The sequence below is a fragment of the Eretmochelys imbricata genome, chromosome 2 (genome assembly GCF_965152235.1).
Source record: "Eretmochelys imbricata isolate rEreImb1 chromosome 2, rEreImb1.hap1, whole genome shotgun sequence".
Taxonomy (NCBI): domain Eukaryota; kingdom Metazoa; phylum Chordata; order Testudines; family Cheloniidae; genus Eretmochelys; species Eretmochelys imbricata.
The window spans coordinates 184,415,790-184,436,914 of NC_135573.1; the positions used below are offsets into that span (position 1 = coordinate 184,415,790).

Consider the following 21,125-nt stretch of genomic DNA (forward strand, 5'->3'; position numbering starts at 1 on the left):
AAAGCCCACACAGGAGAGGCTAGACAACAACAGATCATTATGTTTATGCTACTGAATATTGAATCTGTTAACCAGATTTAGAATATGCAGTGGGGGAGGAGGAAGCAGAAGATGACAAAGGGCTTCCCCCCCCCTTAGATGTATGACTTTAATATCTGTCGGTTCCTCTTTTGATGAAGAATGGGAAAGGGAGCATTGGAACTAGTAATAGAGCCAGCATTAATTAAACTTTAATATATTAATGTAAGATCTCTTTAGGCTTGCAGGCTTGGACAATTTTCTTTCTTCTTCTTTCTAGCTGGACCTGCTCCCAAATTTTCAATACCCTGCTGTATTCAAGTGGCATGATACCAGAGGCAAACTACTAGAAACCTCACTGCCACTATATTTACAGGAACTAATTAGCCATTTAGACTGAAGCCTCTGCTGTATTGGTATAAATTCGACAGCAACTTCTATGACTCAGAAGTGCTTTTACATTGATTGTATTACATTGATTATTGCATTATAACATTTTTTGCATGCATAAGCATCTTAACTGGTTTATTTAGTCTCTCTGCTTCTCCTCCCACAGAGAGCCACAAAAGCTTTCACCCTGGATCAGTTATTCAGATTTCAAGGTCTACTGTAAGAAACAGCTACACAGCAATGACAATAGTAGCTAGGAAGATGCTGATTTTATAGGGTAGGTCTTTGTGACACAGAGCGTATGGGTCACAGTTTGTCCCATTTTGCTTCCCTACTCTATCAAAGCAACATCTTCCTAGCCATTATTGCCACTGCTATATAGCTATGTTTCGGAACAATCCACTACATCTGCAGCCTACGGACTACTCAGTCCATTCCGCATCTCCAGTTTGTTACTCATCCTGGGATGCATAAATAGGGGAATCTTGAGTGGGAGTTGAGTGGGTTATTTTACCTCTGTATTTGACACTGCCAGAATACTATGTCCAGTGCTGGTGCCCACAATCCAAGGAGGAGGTTGATAAATTGGAGAAGGTTCAGAGAAGAGCCATAAGAATGATTAAAGAATTAGAAAACATGCCTCATTGTGATGAGCTAAACAGATGGAGCTCTTTGAGTCTAATGGAGAGAAGCTTAAGGGGTAACTTGATCACAGTCTGTAAGTACCTTCATGGCTAACAAATATTTAACAACAGGCTCTTCAATCTAGCAGAGAGAGATATGATACAATCCAGTGGCTAGAAGTTGAAGCTAGATAAATTCACACGGGTAATAAGGTGTACATTTTTAATGGTAAGAGTAATTAATCATTGGAACAATTTACCAAGGGTTATTGTGAATTCTCCATCACTGGCAATTTTAAAATCAAGATTGGATGTTTTCCTAAAAGGTCTGTTCTAGGAATTGTTTTGAGGAAATTCTGTGGCCTGGGTTATACGGGGGGAGGGTGTAGGGGGGAAGCGGGGGTCTGCCTAGATGATCACAGTGGTCCCTTCTGGCCTTGGAATCTATGAATCCAGGGGAATCCCATCCCCGCACTCTAATACAACTATCTCCATGTATATTAAAGTTTAATTACAGTAGAAGAGGGCCTTTCCATAAGAGCTCCACTCCCCACCAGCAGCTCTGTGGGTTCCAGCTCTATGTCCCTATCCTTGAAGCTCTACCCATCCTCCGAATCAGTTGGACCAATACAAAGCTTTCATACATAATGCTTAGATACCAAAGTGACAAGTGATTAAAAATGCCATGGATACAACAGTGGATCAGAGCTGCGAAGTGCACTGAAAACAAGGACAAGTTTGAAGTTCATGCAGAGGAAAGGTAAGTCAGTAGAAGGATTCAAAAGGGCATGACATGATCAGAACAGGTGAGAAACATACATCCATTCATTGGTTAACTTTTGGTTCATACTTCGAAAGTTATCTTCAAAACGACCGCTTAGCTACACGAACACAATTAAGCAGCAACTTCAGAGCAGATGATTGAGTGGCTGCATAATATGAGAGGCCTCACATGGATATTTATATAAATTAATTGTGACACTATTTAAAATGCATTTTATGGTACATATATTTTAAATTAAAACATGGTCAGTTAGGTGTAAAGATATATATGGATGACCATGTACACACCATACTGTATAACAGATGGTATGAAACATGCAATGCAATTGATATATGGAATATGTTTTCCATCTGGGTACACAGAACACTTTTTTGTTTTATTCTAATCACTAATTATAGTGTATAATAATACAGAAGAACTGTACTTCTTTACGGCTACCTTGGACCCAGATCCTATCCAACCAAGGGCCCCCACCCCGCAAAATTACCGTTACCTACAATATCCTTTCAAAAGACAAACATGTTCAGTCTGATAATGAACATCTACTTTTGATTTGAGAATTTCCCTTACAATGAAGAAATCATGAAAAAGGACAGTACAGAAACATATGGAGTTACATTGTCCTTTGTTCCTGCAGTTCAGTGCTACTGAAACCTCATTTTTGAGAACACTTTTTCAAAAAGTCTTTAAATATTAGAGCTGAGCAAAACTGGCGTAATCTGTTTTTGTAAAAATGAACACCAAATTTGTCATTTATTATTTTCTCCACAAAATTAATTTTTTTGCATATCAGACAAATGAAAAGTCTTCACAATTAACCATGTGCAGACGCTAAAAGCCACTGTCCCACAAAAATTCACAGTTGTGAATTTTTAAGTAGTTGCTGCTGGTGGCTGGTATCTGTCCTCTCTCCTACCCAAATCCCATGGATTAGAGAAATTAACATAGTCCCCCCCCCGCTTTTAGTTCCCATCTTCACCACTTAACAATTGTTTGAAAATATGAATTAAAGGAGGATCCATAGTTCTGGGCCCCAGGCTGGGAGGGGGCTCACAGACCCACAATATTTGGATCCAAATGTCCAATGTCTAAAGTTCACCACGGTGACTGGAGAGCCAGATGTGACAGGCAGGAAAGCCACAGTTGAATAGGTAATTTTGCAGCAGGGTCCCTTGGTTGGATTGGATCCAGGTCCAAGGTAGTCTTAATCCATTATTGATGCTTTGCACCAATATAACATTTTACTAACATTATTTAATTGTCTCACAATGCCCCTCTGAAATAAGCATCAGTACCCCCTGCTTATAGACCTGGAAACTAAGGCTCAGAAGTTAAGTGATATGTACAACATCACATAGTAAGCCAGTGTCAGAAGCACAATTAGAACTCCGGTTTCTTGACACAAAATCCTATGGCTAATCTATTAGAACACAGTGCCTCCAACCTCACTTCCCTACCAGCCCTAGAAATGTTGGTAATGTACATGAAATCCATACATGAAATCCAAAAATATACAGGATTATAATATCCTTGCCACAGGTCGGCAGGTACCTGTAGGTAAGTATTATTATCCCCATTTTACAGATTTGGAAATTTAAGATCAGAAAGGTTAAGTGACTTGACAAGACACAGTCAGTGGTACAGCAGCATCAACATGGCCCATTGAGACAGAAGACCTTTGTTCTAATCCTGATTCTAATACTGACTCACTGTAATAGCCATGAAACATATCTCTTAGCTTCTCTAAACCTCAGTCTGTAAAACAGAGCTGGCTCATATTTATCTAGTTCACTAGGAGAAGTGTTCTGAAGTTTGATTAAATAATATTTGAAAATGTTATAGAACACACAGTATTAAGAAAAGCTAGTGACAGATGTGGGAACAGAACCCAGAGCAGCTTGTAAGATTTTAGCTTTCTGCTTATCATGTAAATGTAATGTAGTTTGGGTGGGGGAAAAGGGGATATTACAACTTCTTCTGTCCCCCGCTTCCCCAAACTCACACATGTAAATTTTGGACATTTGGCAAATCGCTACACAGTGAAAAATATTTCTTGTAATATTTTATATAATAAAATGAATTCATAACACTGCCCTTTTGTGGAATTTTTGCAATTTGAAAAATAGGCAAATTCCACGTGTAAAGACCAAGCTTTGCTGCTAAATATTTTAGCTCTATTAAATATTTTGCAAGCTCTTTACTCAGGAAATTACATATATGGGGCAAATAGCTGCACCATATTTAGACTTAGAAATATCATGTGCCACTGTATCTTCTGTGGCATGAACAGCCCTTACTCTTCTAATTTTCTGTACTAATAATTAGTAAAATAAGGAGACAGTAACTCCCAAGTCTGTTAAAAGTAGCTTAGTAATCCACATTCTTTGTTATTACAACAGTGCAGAGACATACCAACAACTGCAGTTGTATCATCAATAAGGAATAACTAACAGAAACAACACCATAGATTAAAATCATTTTACGCTAGAGTGTTTGGTGGGATTTTTTTTAAACAAATATTTTTCTAGAGGATAAAACAACTTCCCCACCTCCCCCCACCCCGACTAATGACATTTTAGCATTTTAAGCTGCACGTTAAATGCAGTTTTCTATAATTAAGTTGGAAATTTGACTTTTTAAAATGTATACCTTGAAAATGGGCCAGAAAATCATCCGTGCATTTTACTTCTTGACAGTAATCACTTTCTGTGTTCTGCAAGGATACCCAGGAGACATCCATGGATGTTTGGTGGCGAACAGTAAAACATAATCAGTCTTCAGGAAGACAGTAAAAATTACTGATCTGTGGTGTCTTACATGTTCAAGTCAATTAAATATGATGAATGGCTACCTCTGCTAGCATGCATGTGGCTCACAGGAGAAAAGGCACTCTGAATGTTTGTTCACCCTCCTCCTTCATATTCATGTACAGATACAGCCTGGAACACAGATGAATGCTCAGAAAATGATGGTGGGGGAGGGAGGAGTTGTTGGAATCAATGAAACAACAGAAATGATGGAAACTTCCCACTGCCAAAAAGAATCTGCTCCACAGTAGCTGTGAATTCCTTGAAAAGATATTCTCCAGTTACCCCCTCCCCCCCAGCCTATGCTGTATGTTCCATTTATGATGCTATACAGAAGTCCCAGAGTTTGGAGCTATGTGCTAAACTCACAATAAAGAGGTAAAAATTCTACTTACCTGAGCAGGTGGTGGTTGCTGTACGTAGCCCTGGGGTGGTGGGGGAGGCTGCAGTACTTGTTGCGATACGGGTGGACCTGAACCTGTAAAACTTCCTGGGGGAAGCTGCTGACTTGGGGATGCCATGACATAACCAGTCTGCTGGCCAGATGGCTGTATAATAGGTGATGGGTAGACAGGACCAGAAGGCGACTCGGGGTTCTCTCCTGATGACTGACGACTTAAGCTCATCTGGCCAAATTGTGTTGTCATGTCATCTCGCTGTGGGGCAAAAGTCAGTTGAAAATGATCAACATGATTTTTGCAGTAGACATTTGAAAAACAAAGAGCCAGGTTCTAAGAACAGCATGAGAAGCAGGTGAAAATAAATTCACGCACCACCAAACAACTCAGAGTAACCAACAAAAATAAACAGAAAATAAAAATAAAACACTGAAAACTGCTTGAAAAATGCTTCCAGACTGTAAGGTAAATTACACCACATGGAGAAACAGCACCTCCTCATGGGTTGGAATTCTTTGATCCTACCCATATTCTAAAGACTAGTGAACTCTAATGCTTTCAAAGGGACACATTTTGAACGGAAAGGACATAAGCACTACTTTGTAATTATGGGTTCCCCTCACAAACACAGTATTCCTTAACCAAGGATACTCTAATAACTAGAGTTGGGATTTTGTAAGTATCCCAAGGGAAATTCAATGTGATTGAGGCACCCTTGATTCCTTTGAATATCCCAATCCATACAGGATAATAGAATATTAGGCAAAAATATGTAATCTGGAGACTGAGCAGTTTGCAGCTCTCAACTGCTAGTTAAAGACTTTTTATGCAGTTGGTTTTAATAAACATGTAATATAGTAGTCTTAGGACCACCATCTAGCTAGGGCAGGGACCAAGATACCAAGCAAGCATAGAAGGTGAAATCCAGGCCCCTAATTAAGTCAATGGCAATGCTTCCCTTGTGTTCAGTGGAGCCAGATTATACCCTTAATGTGTATAGTGGTGTAAAAACAGCATCAGGCCCTGACCTTATAAAATGATCCATGTGAGTGGAGCGCTGTGCCTGAGCAGACTCCTATTGCCTTCAATAGGACTCTGTGAGGGTTCAGAGCGAATTTCTAAACGGGTATTTAAATGCCTAAGCCCCAGTGAAATCAATGGGAATTTGGAGCCTAAATACCTTTAAAAATCTGGCCCTAAGGGCTTTGCCTACATAGGTCCATTTGTCTTAACATTTGCCTGCATTCTGGAGGTAAACAGCCTGAAGAAAGCTTCGTTCCATTGAGAAATAAGAAAATATTATTATTGCATTGTGCATAAACATGCAGGCTGTGTTCCCCAACTGCTTGCTCAGACCCCGTTACTGAAGAGGGCAAACACCACAAAGAATTTTTTCCCCTCAAATAGTCCTATGAATTTTTAAATGAATTTGCTTGGATTGTGTTCATACCCTTACTATGTTCACTCTCCAAAAATATTCTAGCATAATGCATTCACTGGCAGAGCTTTTGAAAAGGATGTGTGAATTTTTAAATAAATACACCAGAATATTTGCTGTAAGCCATTTTTCAAATTCACAGTCACAGGAAATGTCATTTTTTAAGGTTTACACTAATTCCATCTGGGAACACGTATCATGGGCCATCATTCTCAAAACTGTAGGCCAGGATCTGGTCCTGTGTGCTTAAATCCAGGCTCCTGCATCCATTCTTAGGTACCTGAATTAGTTGCCTGAATATCAGAAACATGGCGCACCCACAGCTTCCACTGCTTTGATGGCAAATAGTTTTAAACAAGTGAATTTGGAAAAACAATTATGACAACTCACAAAGAGAAAAATGAGGAATTCAGCTAATAAATTAACAATTATTAATCTACCTCTACCCATTTCTATGAATGAGACACTATGAAACAGATGGTCACATACTTGTCATGGGAGCTAGCTGGGACACACATCTACTATGCATGACAACAATTTTTCCACAGGGTTTCCAGTGTGTGTGAATGGGTAGAATAAGCCACTACTGAGCCTTTAAACATAGCGCTTTTCTCCTATGTGTTAGTAGTACTATTTGGTCCCAAAGGCATTATTCCATTTTGTTTCTACCTTTTCACATGACCAGGTGACATCAGCCACAAATAAAAATGAGAGAGAAAGACAGGACAAAAGAATCCTGTACCACGTACTAAAATGTCAGTTTCATTCTACAATAGTATAATTTTCACCTTGTAAGCATCAGGCCAGATTCAGACTCCAGAGGTACACTATTTTTATTCTCCATGTCCGTTAGTGCTTTGTCAAGATGCACGGTACATCACATGCCTTTAGAGCTGCAGCTCTTTCACAAATATTCTGTTATCTAAGTGCTCCAATATGATCATGGAATAAGTTCAGCCAGTGGATTTAGAGTACAATGGTTTCTACAGATTCTGAAGCATGTCACACAAGTCTTTCACCACATCCATAAGAGGTTTTCCTCCAAACTTTGTCGACATAAAATGCTAAAGTATTCCAGAAGTGTTGGATAAAAGAGAGATTTACAAAGACCTTAACACAAGTTGCCCTGCATTCCTACACATTGCTGTCAAACACACACATGTTCACCTCAGCCACCCCACATCAACTATCACCACAAAAATAAATTAAAAAATCTGTAGTACCACAGGAAACTGCTGTGTTGGAGAGACTGGCAGGAGATGCTGGGGTGGATAAGAAACAGCTGGATATTGGACTGTCTGGGAAGATGGCTGCAAAGCCTGAACAGGCTACAAAATAAAATGAGACAATAAATACAACACTCCAAGACTTAGATAATAGCAAAACACGGTTATTTGGAACTAAAGCTCTGGTAATGCAGGTGACCTATCTTCAGGTAAAGACAATAGATCAGTGACTGTGACTTTAAGCTTGCATTTTGGTCCCTCAATCCTGTGATTCTTTGTTATTGTTTTCTGCTGACTAACAGACTTTCAAGTTCATGAGATACACAAATAAAACCGTGGTTATTTTCTTATTATTAGTGTGCTGCCATGCTAAAGCAAGATGCTATAACTCACAGAGATCACAGGGGAAAAAGCACAGCATATGCATAGATATGAATTTTTCTGTTAATGGCTGATTTAAACTCAGAGTGTTTCATAGGTAGAAAACTAATGATTATAAAGCTGAAAAGTAACAACAAAATTGAGATTATCAAGTTACCTAGAGGAGATGTTTAGATAAATGAAAGAAAGTGTTTATACAGAACCATACGGAGGGTGTTTTACCTAGGAATAGCTTTAGCATTCCTCTCATTTTAGTCTCTCATTTACATGAATCCTACACAAGCTTGGTACTATTCTGCCTTTTCGGTTATAAATTATTGGGAAGAGCTGAATCTTTAAATTGAGGTTATATATATTAGGCCGCATTCTGTACTCAGTAAAACCAGATTAACTAAACTGGCTTCAGTAGCGTTTCTCTGGATTTACACCTGGGTGATCTGGGACCAGAATGAGTCTCCTTAGATCTACATATGGAGGAATTCTCCATGTGCAAATCCGGACTGCTCTCTGTTCATAAATAGGGCACTGCAGTACTGTCTATCTATCCCCTACCCTTGCTCCCCATGTAGTTCTGGGTTCATGCTAATGGAGTAGGTTGATATTCAGCTGGACCAGCCAGGGCCCCCTCTCTGGTCTGATGTATATATAATGATAAGTTCATAGAACCTTAGGCTGCATTTACTGTTTTATGGATTCAACCTCTCACCTCTGTAAAAGCTGAGCCCTGAAAGTTCTCTGGCAACATGACTCCATTCACACACTACTGTGACAAATCTGGGAGACATCCAGAGGCTAGAGCCATTGGACTCTAGATAATGTTTGTGGATGGCTTTTCTTGAGAGATTTGGGGGTAAAAATCTCTCAGACCCATTAAGTGATGTGTGGGAATCTCCATGAAGAAACACTCAGTTTCTCTCATAAAAAGTCCCCTTTTATTCTGAGAGGGACTGATTTGGGACCTAGAGCTCAATATATTGGCTAGATGCCAGTATATTGTTTACACTGACCACGCTGATTAAGGCTTCCAGCACTATTATTATTAGGTTCCAATATTTCCCTCAGTGAGACAGAAGTTATACCAAACTGACTGGGTCCATTATTGAGCCTTCAGAGCTTTGCTTTTGTCCCACATGCGGACCTCAACAGATTGAGAAGTAGAGAATAAAAATGTGACAACTAAACACTCAGCCGTACTATCTGCTTGTACGTATGTTCATGAACCTCCTATTAAAGTCAACGGGACATATCCATACACTATACGGGGAAAGGTGCTCAGGTGCTACATCAAAGAAGGTCATATAATATTTTAGACAATTAGAAGAATAGGGCCCCTAATGCTAAATTAGCTTTAAGGGACCAAATTTACCAATAGTATTATTATTACATCATTATAATTGAGAACATATAATGATCTCAAAGAAAACTTGAAGAGAAACTAACAATCTGAAATTAGAAACAGTTAACAATACAACTGATTTCAGAAGCTGTGAGTATTACCAGGTGTTCAGCAAAAGATCAACAGAGCTATGTACAAGTATCCCAGCCCTTTACAAAATTACATATTGCACCTCTCTATGAAAGAATAATTAGGGCTTTTAGTCACATTTCAATTTTTTCAAATGGAATCTAGAGACTTTCCGCATGTACACCACCTGATTTAATAATCATTTTCAGGATGAAAATCTTTCTACCTGTTCCATCCACCCAGAAAATATTGGATAGCTTTTCTTTTGAGATTTATTTCAAAAGAAAACCACCCTGACATTTTGTCTAGTTGCTTTTTTGAGATTATAGTGCTGCTCTGTGGGGAAGGTAAACACACCCAATCATCCCAGCCTTGATGAAAGCTTGGTCTCCCCTTTCAACAGTTGCCATACCTGTGTGACAAGGTGACTTGCCATTTGTTGCTGTGGTTGTTGCACTTGCTGCTGCTGTTGGGACGAAGGCTGCTGCTGAGACTGTCCCACAAGCTGGCTCCTAATTGGCTGCTGGCCGCTGGGAGGGTTGTATATTGCAGGTGTACCATCAGGATTTACAAACGGTTGGCCTGAAACAAAATACACTTAATTTGCTGAATACTTTTAAGAACATAACATCCACTAAAAGAAACTAGACAGGCACATATTTAGGAGGCAGCTCTCTCTTTGTACTAATTGATCTTCAACAGTAAAGTGCTCATGGCTCACAATGCTTCCAGTTAAGGCGGCAGCTATTTATATTTGCTGCTGAGCCTGGTAGCATCTGTTAGTTAATGGCACTTTAAGATGTAACTGATCATTTTTCTTCCACCAGAGAGATGTACATCGGATCCCTGAGTGGTACTTCTGACTACATGTTTGTGCCTCAGTCAATACCCAAAGCCTTTTGCATGCAGCAAGAGAATGACAACCCCCAGTGGAAAGATTACGGAGGGCTCCTACTGATCTGATAACAAACACATATCCGGTTTGTTCTCTCTAACTTCTCAGGCCACGACTGAAGATCCTTAAATGCAGGGGCATAGAGAGGCATTAACGGTGAGATCAGAAACATTCCATCATCAGTTTACACCAGAGTAAAGCACAAAATGGGACTAGGCTGATAAATTATAGAGCTGCCATGCCACACGCAATTACATGAGTGACTGAAAGCAGAGGTGTGCACGCACTCTGCTGTACAGCTGTGCATGACATAAATGAAACTTAAATTCGTAACTCCTTCACGTATGCCAGAACGCGCTTTTGTTACAGCACCCTGTTTTGTCCAGTGCATAAACGAGTGGAAGATTACAAGGACTGTGCCAAAGATGTCCAGATGCTATGGTTAGAAGCTGAAGGAATGAACTTCAAGGATGTACTTTAACGGCTTCATTGCTGAATTAACTTAATGCTGAAATTGCATCCTGGAACAAATATTGGAGATAGAAGATATTCATGCCCATTTCATCCCTATGTAAATGGAATGCAAACCATAAGACTATGCTTAATGCATTGTAGTTCTAATAGGGGGGAAAAAACCCTGCTAATTGAATGTAGTTTCACATCTCAGAAACAAGGCTCTAAACTTTTGAGGACAATGTCCTAAGAGACTAGAAGAGACCATTCTGGAAATTCACACGCAGAAGCCCTAGAAGTGTCTTTGAATGTATGGGGCAAATTCTTCCCTCCATCATACTGAAGGTAGAACTTCATCCACAGTATTCATTTTGTTTCCATTTCAGATGGAGAGGGAAATGCAGGGGAACTCGATGGCTTAGAAAGCTGATCGTGAAATAAAGAGTTTCTCACCTCAACATCACACGACTGCCACAATTCCTGACTGAAGCAAGGCTGTCTTGCATTAGGTACGTTTCTCTCACTGCCCAGCCAGTCTCTCCTAATCACCCACCAGCTCCCAGTTCCTCCCACCGCCTGCTCAAGCTGTTCAATACCCATCTGTTTTTCTCACTTCTGACACACAGGATCAGATTTAGAAGTTAACCACCTTTCTGAGGAGCGTACCCTGATCTACTTAAAATGTGAATGCTCCAGGCTGCATGCTCACCATGTGTTTCACTCAGAATGAAGAGGGATACTGACTAAACTGCCTGAAAGAGAAGAGGGGCTCAGCTCTATGGAGGACAACTATGGCATGGAGAGCAGCAACTCAGCCCCAACCGTGCAGTCTGATCCCCACAAAAGAACTTCAGCAGGGTCTGTGGAAGGCAGAGATGATGCTACAGAGGGCACTTCATGCCTCCTCACCGCAAGTTTGGGTCCACCTCATGGAATTGGAGGGCATGCTCTGATTCAAAGTGCTTAAAAGGAGATGGGAGACTGGGGGAGGTTGGTTAAGGATCTTCTTTTGAAACAAAAGGGCAACAGCTATGAGAATGCCAGGAACTGATGAGGCAGACAATAAAGCAACCACTGGAACAGTGAAGGAGGTAAATTGAATTAGTATCTGCACAGAAGGGACTTGTCAAGTTAAATTCAGAGATGGCCACCAGGGATAGATAGAGAAGTTCACTAAGGGTAACACCATAGTGGAGAAGTCTAGAGGGAAAGGGGTTCCAAAAAGGAACAACTGGACAACTAGGAGTGAAACTATGCGACCAAGATGATAGACTCCAGAAGGCAATGCTAGGTTCTCAAGAACAATATCAAAGAAGACTGTTTCAAATACAACACTTCATTCAAGAAAGATGACTGGACAGGAAGAAGTAAACTTAAAGATGAGATTGGAGCATTAGCTAATGGAGTGCAAAATTTTGAAACAGGAAATGAAAAGGAGGGTCTAGTGTTTGACAGTTGCAAACACTGAGGAATTAATTATTTCTCGGACGTAGGGAGCAAGGGATGATGGAGAAGCCAAAGTGATAAGGAATAAGAATGAAACACAAAATGTTTTTAATTGTTGAAGGGATGATGTCAAAGAGTGTGTCAGGAGAGATCAGAAGGAAGATGAAAATGGACTGATGGAATGGGTGGATTGAAGAGTAGGGAAAGCAGAGATATTGCTGCACATGAAAACCTTTCACAAAAATAAATAAATAAATAAATAAATCAGCAAACTTCTTGCAGGTGGAGTGAAGAAGAAAGAGCTGGAGGAAAGAGGGAATACTTAAAAGAGAGAATGAGGATTGCCAACATCAGAGAGGGTGTTGAGAGGTATCTGGTAAGATTTACAGATCTCATGGAGAATCATCAGACTAGAGACACCATGGTGTCTCTCTGATTATTGTGTCTCTGGATGCTATAAGAGGATCATGTAGTCAGAGTGACTATGCAGTGTGAAAGGAAGGACAAATCTTTAAAGGCCAAGCAGTGAGAATAAAAAAAGAGGATAGAACTGGAGGTAACCAAACTAATAGAAGAAGACGACGACGACGACAGAGCTAAAAAGCGATGTTGCACTGTGAAAGAAAAATCTACTCATTATGAGAAACAAAGCTTCTTTTTCATTTATCTTTTATCTGTTCATAATATTTGATAATCTCTTGTAGTATCAGTGCCTCCTTCTCATGGAAACTCTTTTCTATTTTATTTTAAGAAGATGTAGAGATTTAGGTTCAAGTTATAACGAAGAATTTATAGCATGTATTTTTAAAAAAATTATCAGGCATCGCAGCAGGGTTTATTTTCAACACAAGTGACAATGTGATGTATGCTATAAATCTGAGACTAGGACCTGATTGTTTAAATTGAATTGCTTCTTCTACTTTTTAAAAATTATATTGAAATTAAAAATCAGCTACAGCAACAAACAGAGCAGTCTGTCTAGTGTTAAAGAAGCACAGATATGTGCTAATAAACAAATATAAAATCACATAAATACTATTTGAACAATGTTTTTACAGATACAGACTATCCATCCCCTCATCCCCCACTGCCCACACACACAGTATGTCTGCATGGCAGCTGGGAGCATGCTTCCCAGCATAAGTAGACAGACACACACTAGCTCAAGCGAGCTAGCATGCTAAAAACAGCAGGGTAGCACAGGCAGCAGCTAGGGTGTGTCACCCACGTATGTGCCCAGGAGGTCTGGGTGTGTTTGTACTCAGGTGGCTAGCCAAGCTGCTGCTCGTGCTACCACTGGCTACACTGCTGTTTTTAGTGTGCTAGCTCGAGCAGAGATCACACGTGTCTGTCTACTCATGCTGGGCAGCATGCTCCCAACTGCAGTGTGGACATATCCACAGAGGGCTCAGTCATGCCTCTGAAGAGGATGAGGCATGCTAAGGAGGGAGGAGCAGACACTCTATTTATATGGTGTTACTGGGAGGTACTAGGCCTGTGAGTGACATAATGCTCCCTGGAGGCTGGGGGGCATATGCTAGGCAGTGAGACTTGCTACCTCTGTACAGCAAGCGTAAAGAGCGCTCTCCCAGAAGAACTCTACCGGCATGCAAGTGTGGTGCAGCTATGGCCCCATCCTTGCCATGCCCAGAAACATGCACACACCCTCTCAGCCGTTACTGTTCCTAGAAGCAGCAGTGGCTGCTCTCACTTGCTCTCCCCAGTCCAGGCGTGCTGAGGTATGTACGAAAGGGCTTCTTGAAAGTGGCCTGCAGAGTACATACAAATGGCTTCTTTCTTATTGCTCAAGAGATTCCAGCACAGTGGATGGAACTGTTAACTAGAAAAGTGTGAGTGAATGACTGGTTTGTTTCCTTTTTTCCTCCATTTATTGCAAGGAACACTTATTTAAAATCCTCCGACTCCCGTCTCCAATACCAGGCTCTCAAATCAAGACTGTAACAGCTTAGCTTGAAAAAAAACAAACATATGCATGTTCAATAATAAGTTGTTAAATTAATCCTACTATATAAATATAAACTTAAAATATTTTTCTGCCTTTACAAATGCTGAAGTATCTTGAAGAGCCTCAAAATGCGATTATCTTGTACAGTGATTACGGGAAGCTTGGTTTAATATGGTTTTTCAAGCCGATGTTTTTATTCAACTCATCTCTCAGTTTTTTGTCATTATATTGATTATAAAGGTATTTCCAATGCTGATAAAAGGTTTGTGTCTTGGCACTGAACTATTTTTATTTAACATAAAGAGACAGATAACAAACATAAAATGGTGGCCCTCACTACAAATAACATTCCTGAATTAACCATGCCAAGACCTTTGAAAACAGGCTTCAGCTCCCAGCTCTGGGTATAGTGGGAAATAGTTATGCACGGCTTGGTTTTTATTACCTCCTCAAACCAACATAACTCCACTAAAGAACACAGAATGTATGCAGACCCAGAGCCAGATAATATTTCAATCATTATCACTGATATGGACCCATATCACCAAAGCGACCCTACAGTCCCCATCTCCCAAGCCTTCTTTATAATGTCTGCAAAATACTGTGGGGGAATGAAAGCAAGAAGTTGCTTAGACTTCATCTGAACTAAGGACAAGTTCAACAACTCAAATCTGAACTCAAATGTTTTTGAGGTTAACAAATGTTTAGATGAACTTTTATGCCTATTACTTCATATTTCCTTGTGTGCCTCTGTACTGCACAGTTCCAGTTAGAAGGAGAAGTGGAGATGCCACGATATGGAAGTGCCTGTTTGCACACAACTTCCAGTTTAATTATACAGACCCAAGCTGACCAAATAGCTTAGGTAAGAATACAAACTCCTGATCCTGGGAGATGCTGAGCGCTCTCCATTGCAGCCCCAGTGGGATGCCAATGGGAACTGACAGCGTTCAGCACCCTGCAAGATTGGGGCCTTATTTTATAGCGGAATCCTATGCAATAACATTAAAATGGTTTCTTATTGTCTCCTATCAGCTATGCTGCAGCGTCTTTGCAAAGCCATCACATATTTTCTCACCACTGTAAAAACACGCAAACAAATCTGATTTCCAAACCAAAGTAGATATTTCCCCACTAATAAATCACGGCTAGCAGCTGCTGCGTTTCCAGGTACTGGTAACATTCTATTTTTAAAAAGAAAAGGAGTACTTGTAGCACCTTAGCTCATGCTCAAATAAACTGGTTAGTCTCTAAGGTGCCACAAGTACTCCTTTTCTTTCTGCGAATACAGACTAACACGGCTGTTACTCTGAAACCTGTCATTCTATTTTTAACACGTGATGCTGTTGGCAGTGTTCCCTAAAAAGCAGTGCAAGATGGAAGAATATCAGACTGACCTGTGTGTGGATTGAGGAGGATACTGCCAGGTGGTATCCCTGCAGCTTCAAGTGGAAGTATGATATAGCTGGTGTTGCTTGGTGCTACCTGGCCATTCATCCCATTCTCTGTATAGGAAACATTGCCTGAAGGGCTGGCTGTCACTCCAGGGACAATGGATGCACTTTGGAGAGGCTGATGTGTTCGTGACAGTGATCCTGAGGAGCCAGCGCTGCTGGAAGACTCTGAACCTGAAAGAGATACAGAATCTCAGTTATGAAGGAAGTTCAGACCCTCCATTCAAGCTGTTACTTACACTGAATGAAACTTTTTAAAGATGTAAAGCATTTAGTACATAATCAGCCCTCTAACCCCTCAGACCATGATGGTTCCTTATGATAATACACTCTCCAGCAAGCTCAGTTTTAAGCAGGACTATTGTGATTCAGCCCAACCTGAAAAGTCTACCCCTCCATAAAAAATATAATGAACCAGTAATAGAATACATGCTATTCGATTTTCTTTACAGTCATGTTTAATCATTCATAAAAGACACGCACACTCTGCCCAAAAGGACAAAGTTTACAATTCCATACGCAAAACCACAAGACACCACCAATTGAATACACAGCTTACTAACTAGTTAGGTGTACCAGTCTTCCATATTCACTGCTAGATACAGTTATAATTTTAGCAACTTATTTGCTTTTTCAGTACCTAGCCTATTAAAAAGCTTCAAGCCAATACAAATATGGTAAAACACAGCCCAGTGAAGCTCAGATGGCTAGAGTGCAGGTGGTTTAAAAATTTACAATGTTCTGAATACAACTGTCCAATCTTTTATGATTTTACTTAGACAATTTTCCAACATTTTGATACCACAAACATACACAACCTCCTTCACAAACAAATTTGGATCTGCAATTTCAACTCTACAAAGGGAACGAAGAAAAGAACTCAGGATTATGTTCCATCAGCATTTTCCTCCTATATAGCTTTTACATTTGGGATCAATCATGTGGGCTTAGTACTAGGTTCCATAGCTTCCCTGAATCATTTTTCAGTGTTGTTCTTGCCTGGATCCATTTCTTTGTTGGTAATTAGACCAGGCCAGTTTTTCACTGAAACTGCAGCAGAGGTAGTAACAGCATGTAATCGGTCAAATCTCCCTGCAGTAGCTTTTGTAAATATAGGGCATCTCTGTGGAGTCCCTGTTGTGTAAAATCTGAGTTACGTTTTCATCAAGGTCATCTTCATGCTCACAGCAAGTTTCAACATGCATAACTGAACGCAAAGAAAGAAACAATCTTTCTGAAGATTCCAGTGACTTTCATTGGACTGCAGGAGCACAAAACCCCCTCTTTTCAAATCAGTAGATCAATCAAATCAACCAACTAACCAAGAGGCTAATGGAGGTTGTAGAAGAATTTCCACTATGTATTCTGAGACTGTGCCAGCTATTCCTTTCCCAACAAAGGTTTATACAGTTTGTTGAGAAACTATACATCAGAAATTTAGGATGTTTACTCCTGAGAAGTTCTTTCATTTTATCATTTTGCTTGTACAAATGGCAGATATCTCCTTGGATGGGAGAATTCTTGGATGGCACATTCAGCAGCTTGAAGACAATATTCTGCTCATTTAGGTTTTTTCAGATGTAGCTTCAATAGAATTAAGCAGGAATGTATTTTTCTTTGAATAGAATATGTAGAAATTATCAGAGCTTTTCCCATATATAGCCACCTTGCATTCATTTCAGTGTTGATTCTTTCTTCTAGTTCTTGCTTTACGTTTTTCTTCTCTCCCCCCTCCCCTTTTAGTATCTCATAATGGATCTGTAATGTGAAAACTATTGGGAGGCCTCTATCAAAGAAAGTGAATCAAGAGATTTCTTTATTATTACTAACAAACATTTAAGTGATGCCCACAGGCCCCAATCAGGATTCTTTAAATTGCTTGTTTTGTGCTACATTGAAGGCAATATGGTTCACGTAAAAGAAGACAAACTTTTTTTATGAAGTTCAGGTCTGTGTCTTTCAGAAGTTTTTATGACATAATCACAGATTGAGCTTTACCATTTTGGGAGTGTAGAAGAATAGAGAGTTCTCCTGTATTAAGTTGATATTGAAGAACTCCTGGAACAGGCTTGGAACAAGCACTTAAGATATTGTGACTGGTACATTTCAATTAAGATGATGGTATTTAAATTGGCTCACTTGCAGGATCATCAGTGATCTGCTCTTCTACCTCAATAGTTTCATTCAGCGGCACAACCAATCTTGAACAAACAAACAAAATTTCTGAACCTTTGGAAAAGAGCATTAATCCATTCCAATATTTTTACTTACCAACTCTTGAGCATATTTACATAACACTCTCTAAGCCTTATCTATTTTCATTATTTCTTCATTACAGTGAATTATTTCCTTTCATTTCATTCAACGCTAGCCATCCTGGGTCAGTTAAATTCAAACACTGATGTTTGGTAATAAATAAAAATTATTTCCCTTTTGCTGTATTGGTCAATAGCTTTCACATTTACTACAGTTAGAATGAAAAACAACCATCTAATAATTTGAACATTCTGAAGACTGGAAAAATAATACTAACTCGTCAACCTTAGATGGAATCATGTTATCAGATGACCTGACCACCATCCAGAAGTTTTGAGATTCTAGCAAACCAGACCTTACTGATCCACAAGTTCACCCCTCTCTTCAGTAACTAATGGCTGTTGATTCTACCCATTAGCCATGTACCTCTTGCCAATCATCAATGAATTCACCTTTATACAATTCCCTTTTATACTTTTTGATAGTTCTATAAACATTTTTAAGATTTCATAATGGGCATAAAGAGAAGCTTCCTTATTCCAATCACTTCCTTATTAACATATATTTGGATGAATTATGTTCTTAAACGTAGCTCATAATGATATTGAAATTCAAAAAGTAATGGCAATGGGGAAGAAACAGGAAAAAAATCTAGTAGTTTCTGTTTTGGGGGGTGGGGAGGGGGGAGTCTGAAGAGAAAACCTGGCAGCTTTCTCCATACACCTGGTTTTAAATGACCCACACAACGAGGCTCCCCTCCAGTTTCCCTGAGTGACTATTTCACAGTCCATTTGATCTTACCATTTGAACTCCTCCCCCCCGCCAATGTTCAACTTAAATTTTCCTTTGCTTGGTTTCATCTCTGTGTTCTTAATTTCACCTCTTGGACAAGCCTAATTAATTCTTCTACCTCCTTGTTTACATCCTTCAAACATATCTCTATAAACAGTGAAAAATACTCCCTTCCTTACCAGCTGGCCCATATAATTATCCACTCATAACTTGACTTAAGGGGCCAATTTCTCAGCAGGGACACATTGTTCATCATTTTTGTAAGTACCATCCTCTTAGATGCATTTTCACAGTACCAGAAAAATTGATTTGCTAGTTTTAAAAATTTGTTCCACCTAATCATCATTCGTTTTTATATCACTTTTATCACTTTGGTATTTAAGTGCTGCTTGCTGTAAAAGCGATACCTGTCTGCAGCTTGCATTTCTGGAAAGAGGAATGATGCTTCAGCATGGTAGGCTTGCAGGTGCCCACACATCTTCACTCCCGAGTTTATTAGGGGAAACATTTACCACATTACCTTGACTCGAGCAAATCATAAAGAAGCAGAAATCTGGTTCCAAAACCAGGCTGCTAAATCATAACATACAGGATTCTTTATCAAAATGGTTAATGTTTTTAAATGCCTGCAGCATAGATTGTATTTGCCCTGCAGGACCTATAAAGAGCACTCAACAACCTGGATTCGATTTTTGATCCCACTTATAATAGTAGAAGTCTGGAGTAGCTCCAATGAAGTTAATTGGCACTACAAATTTACTCAAATGTGACTGTGATTGGAATACAGCCAACTGTTTGTAAATGGAGGAGGGGAAGAAACAGGTTTCAACCAGTGTTTATCCTGTACTAGTGTAAAATGGAAACTTTGCACCATAAAGAAGGAAGCTAAAGATAGATTTGGTTTATGTCTTCCTATTAATAGCCAATTCTTACTTAATTAATATGCTACATATATATAGATATAGATAGAATGCATGCTTGGTTTTCTTTTATTATGACTTAAATAAAAATGATTGTAAACAGTAAAGGAAAAGGTTGTCATCATACTAAGAGTCACATTTTGCCATCACAAGTATGGATGGGAGCTGAATTTCTAGGATAGACACATCCACATGCAAGGACATCCATTTCACCACAAATATGCATGCTTAGACAATCCTGAAAAGAAGTAATTTATAGTATGGAAGTCTAAACCAACTGAAGATTTGGATGATATCATAAATTGCAGGAATGCGGCATGAGTAATTTGTTGAATTACTAACTCCTCCTCCCTACCCCCACAGTATCGATGAATAGCTCGAATAATTTATCTCTCAATATACATTATGCTTCATAATATATAAGCAACAGGTAACATGGTATTTGCAACATACAAACTGTGCTTTTAAATTAAAATGGATTTTTTTTAGCAAGTGTCACAAGCACAGCATGCAATGAACAGTAAAAAGGGAAGTCAGCCATGTCATGGATTTAGAGCAGCTCATTTCGTTCTGAGAGTACAGCACCATCATTTCTCTGCTGATTTTTTTTTTTTTTTTGCGCAATGGAGCACAGAGAAGGGCATGTTCTATGTCCTATGTAAGGTGGGACCAGATGTCTGAAGCGATACAGAAAAGAGAGTAAAAGGAAGGCCAGAAGGGACCATCAGATCTTCTAGCTTGACCCCCCTGTATATTACTAAACGCCATTCAGCCAACCCCACACCAAGCCAATAACCAGAAATTAGACCAATCAGGACACTAAACTATTGTTGGCTGCTATTGTACTATTGCATATTTTCTCCAATTATCTCTGAGCACACACTAGATTTAATTAAAATCTTGATATTTTTCCAGTTGAAGTTATTTGGTTGATAACACTGTTATGGCATCAGGATGACTGTCATGCAGTCTTGCTTAATGCTCACCAGTCCTTTGACCTTTTATCTTCTTTTAGTTGATGATGAACTGTGTGACCTATCATTGAATGCAAGCTGGCTTCTTGTATATTGTATATAAATGAAAATGTGCTACCTGCATCGATAGAAACACAGAATAAAGCCTTAAATGTTTGCTGAACAACAGCATTTAGCGATTATTCCTGGGGGAATTCTGCGCCACTCCGCAATGCAGAATTTCATAGAATTTCCTGTTTCCCCTGCAGAATTTCTGATCACCACTAGGGGCTTCTGGACTCTGCAGCGCCCATTCTCCCGGGGACCAGTGAGGGCCTGGGAGACCCAGCTCTGACAAAGTGGGAGGAAGGGCAGGGACGCACCACACCATGTCCCCTGACTGGACAGTAAAGAAGTTGGGGGGAGTAAAGGCTCTGGGGGTGCTGGTGTCTGGGTTGGG

The 21,125-nt window shown here is 39.7% G+C and overlaps 1 protein-coding gene across 15 annotated transcripts in view; it reads right to left on the bottom strand.

Moving 5' to 3' along the window:
* ARPP21 (cAMP regulated phosphoprotein 21) overlaps positions 1–21,125 on the bottom strand; it is a 127,519-nt gene that overhangs the window by 55,092 nt on the left and 51,302 nt on the right. For 14 of the 15 annotated variants that reach the window (XM_077809263.1, XM_077809261.1, XM_077809264.1 and 11 more), the window contains 4 exons: positions 15,688–15,918; positions 9,943–10,112; positions 7,682–7,786; positions 5,018–5,278 (listed from right to left, as the gene is read on the bottom strand). In XM_077809263.1, the coding sequence (XP_077665389.1) occupies positions 5,018–5,278; positions 7,682–7,786; positions 9,943–10,112; positions 15,688–15,918 (767 nt within the window). The remainder of the gene's footprint in view (positions 1–5,017; positions 5,279–7,681; positions 7,787–9,942; positions 10,113–15,687; positions 15,919–21,125) is intronic. The other variant, XM_077809256.1, reaches the window with a different exon arrangement.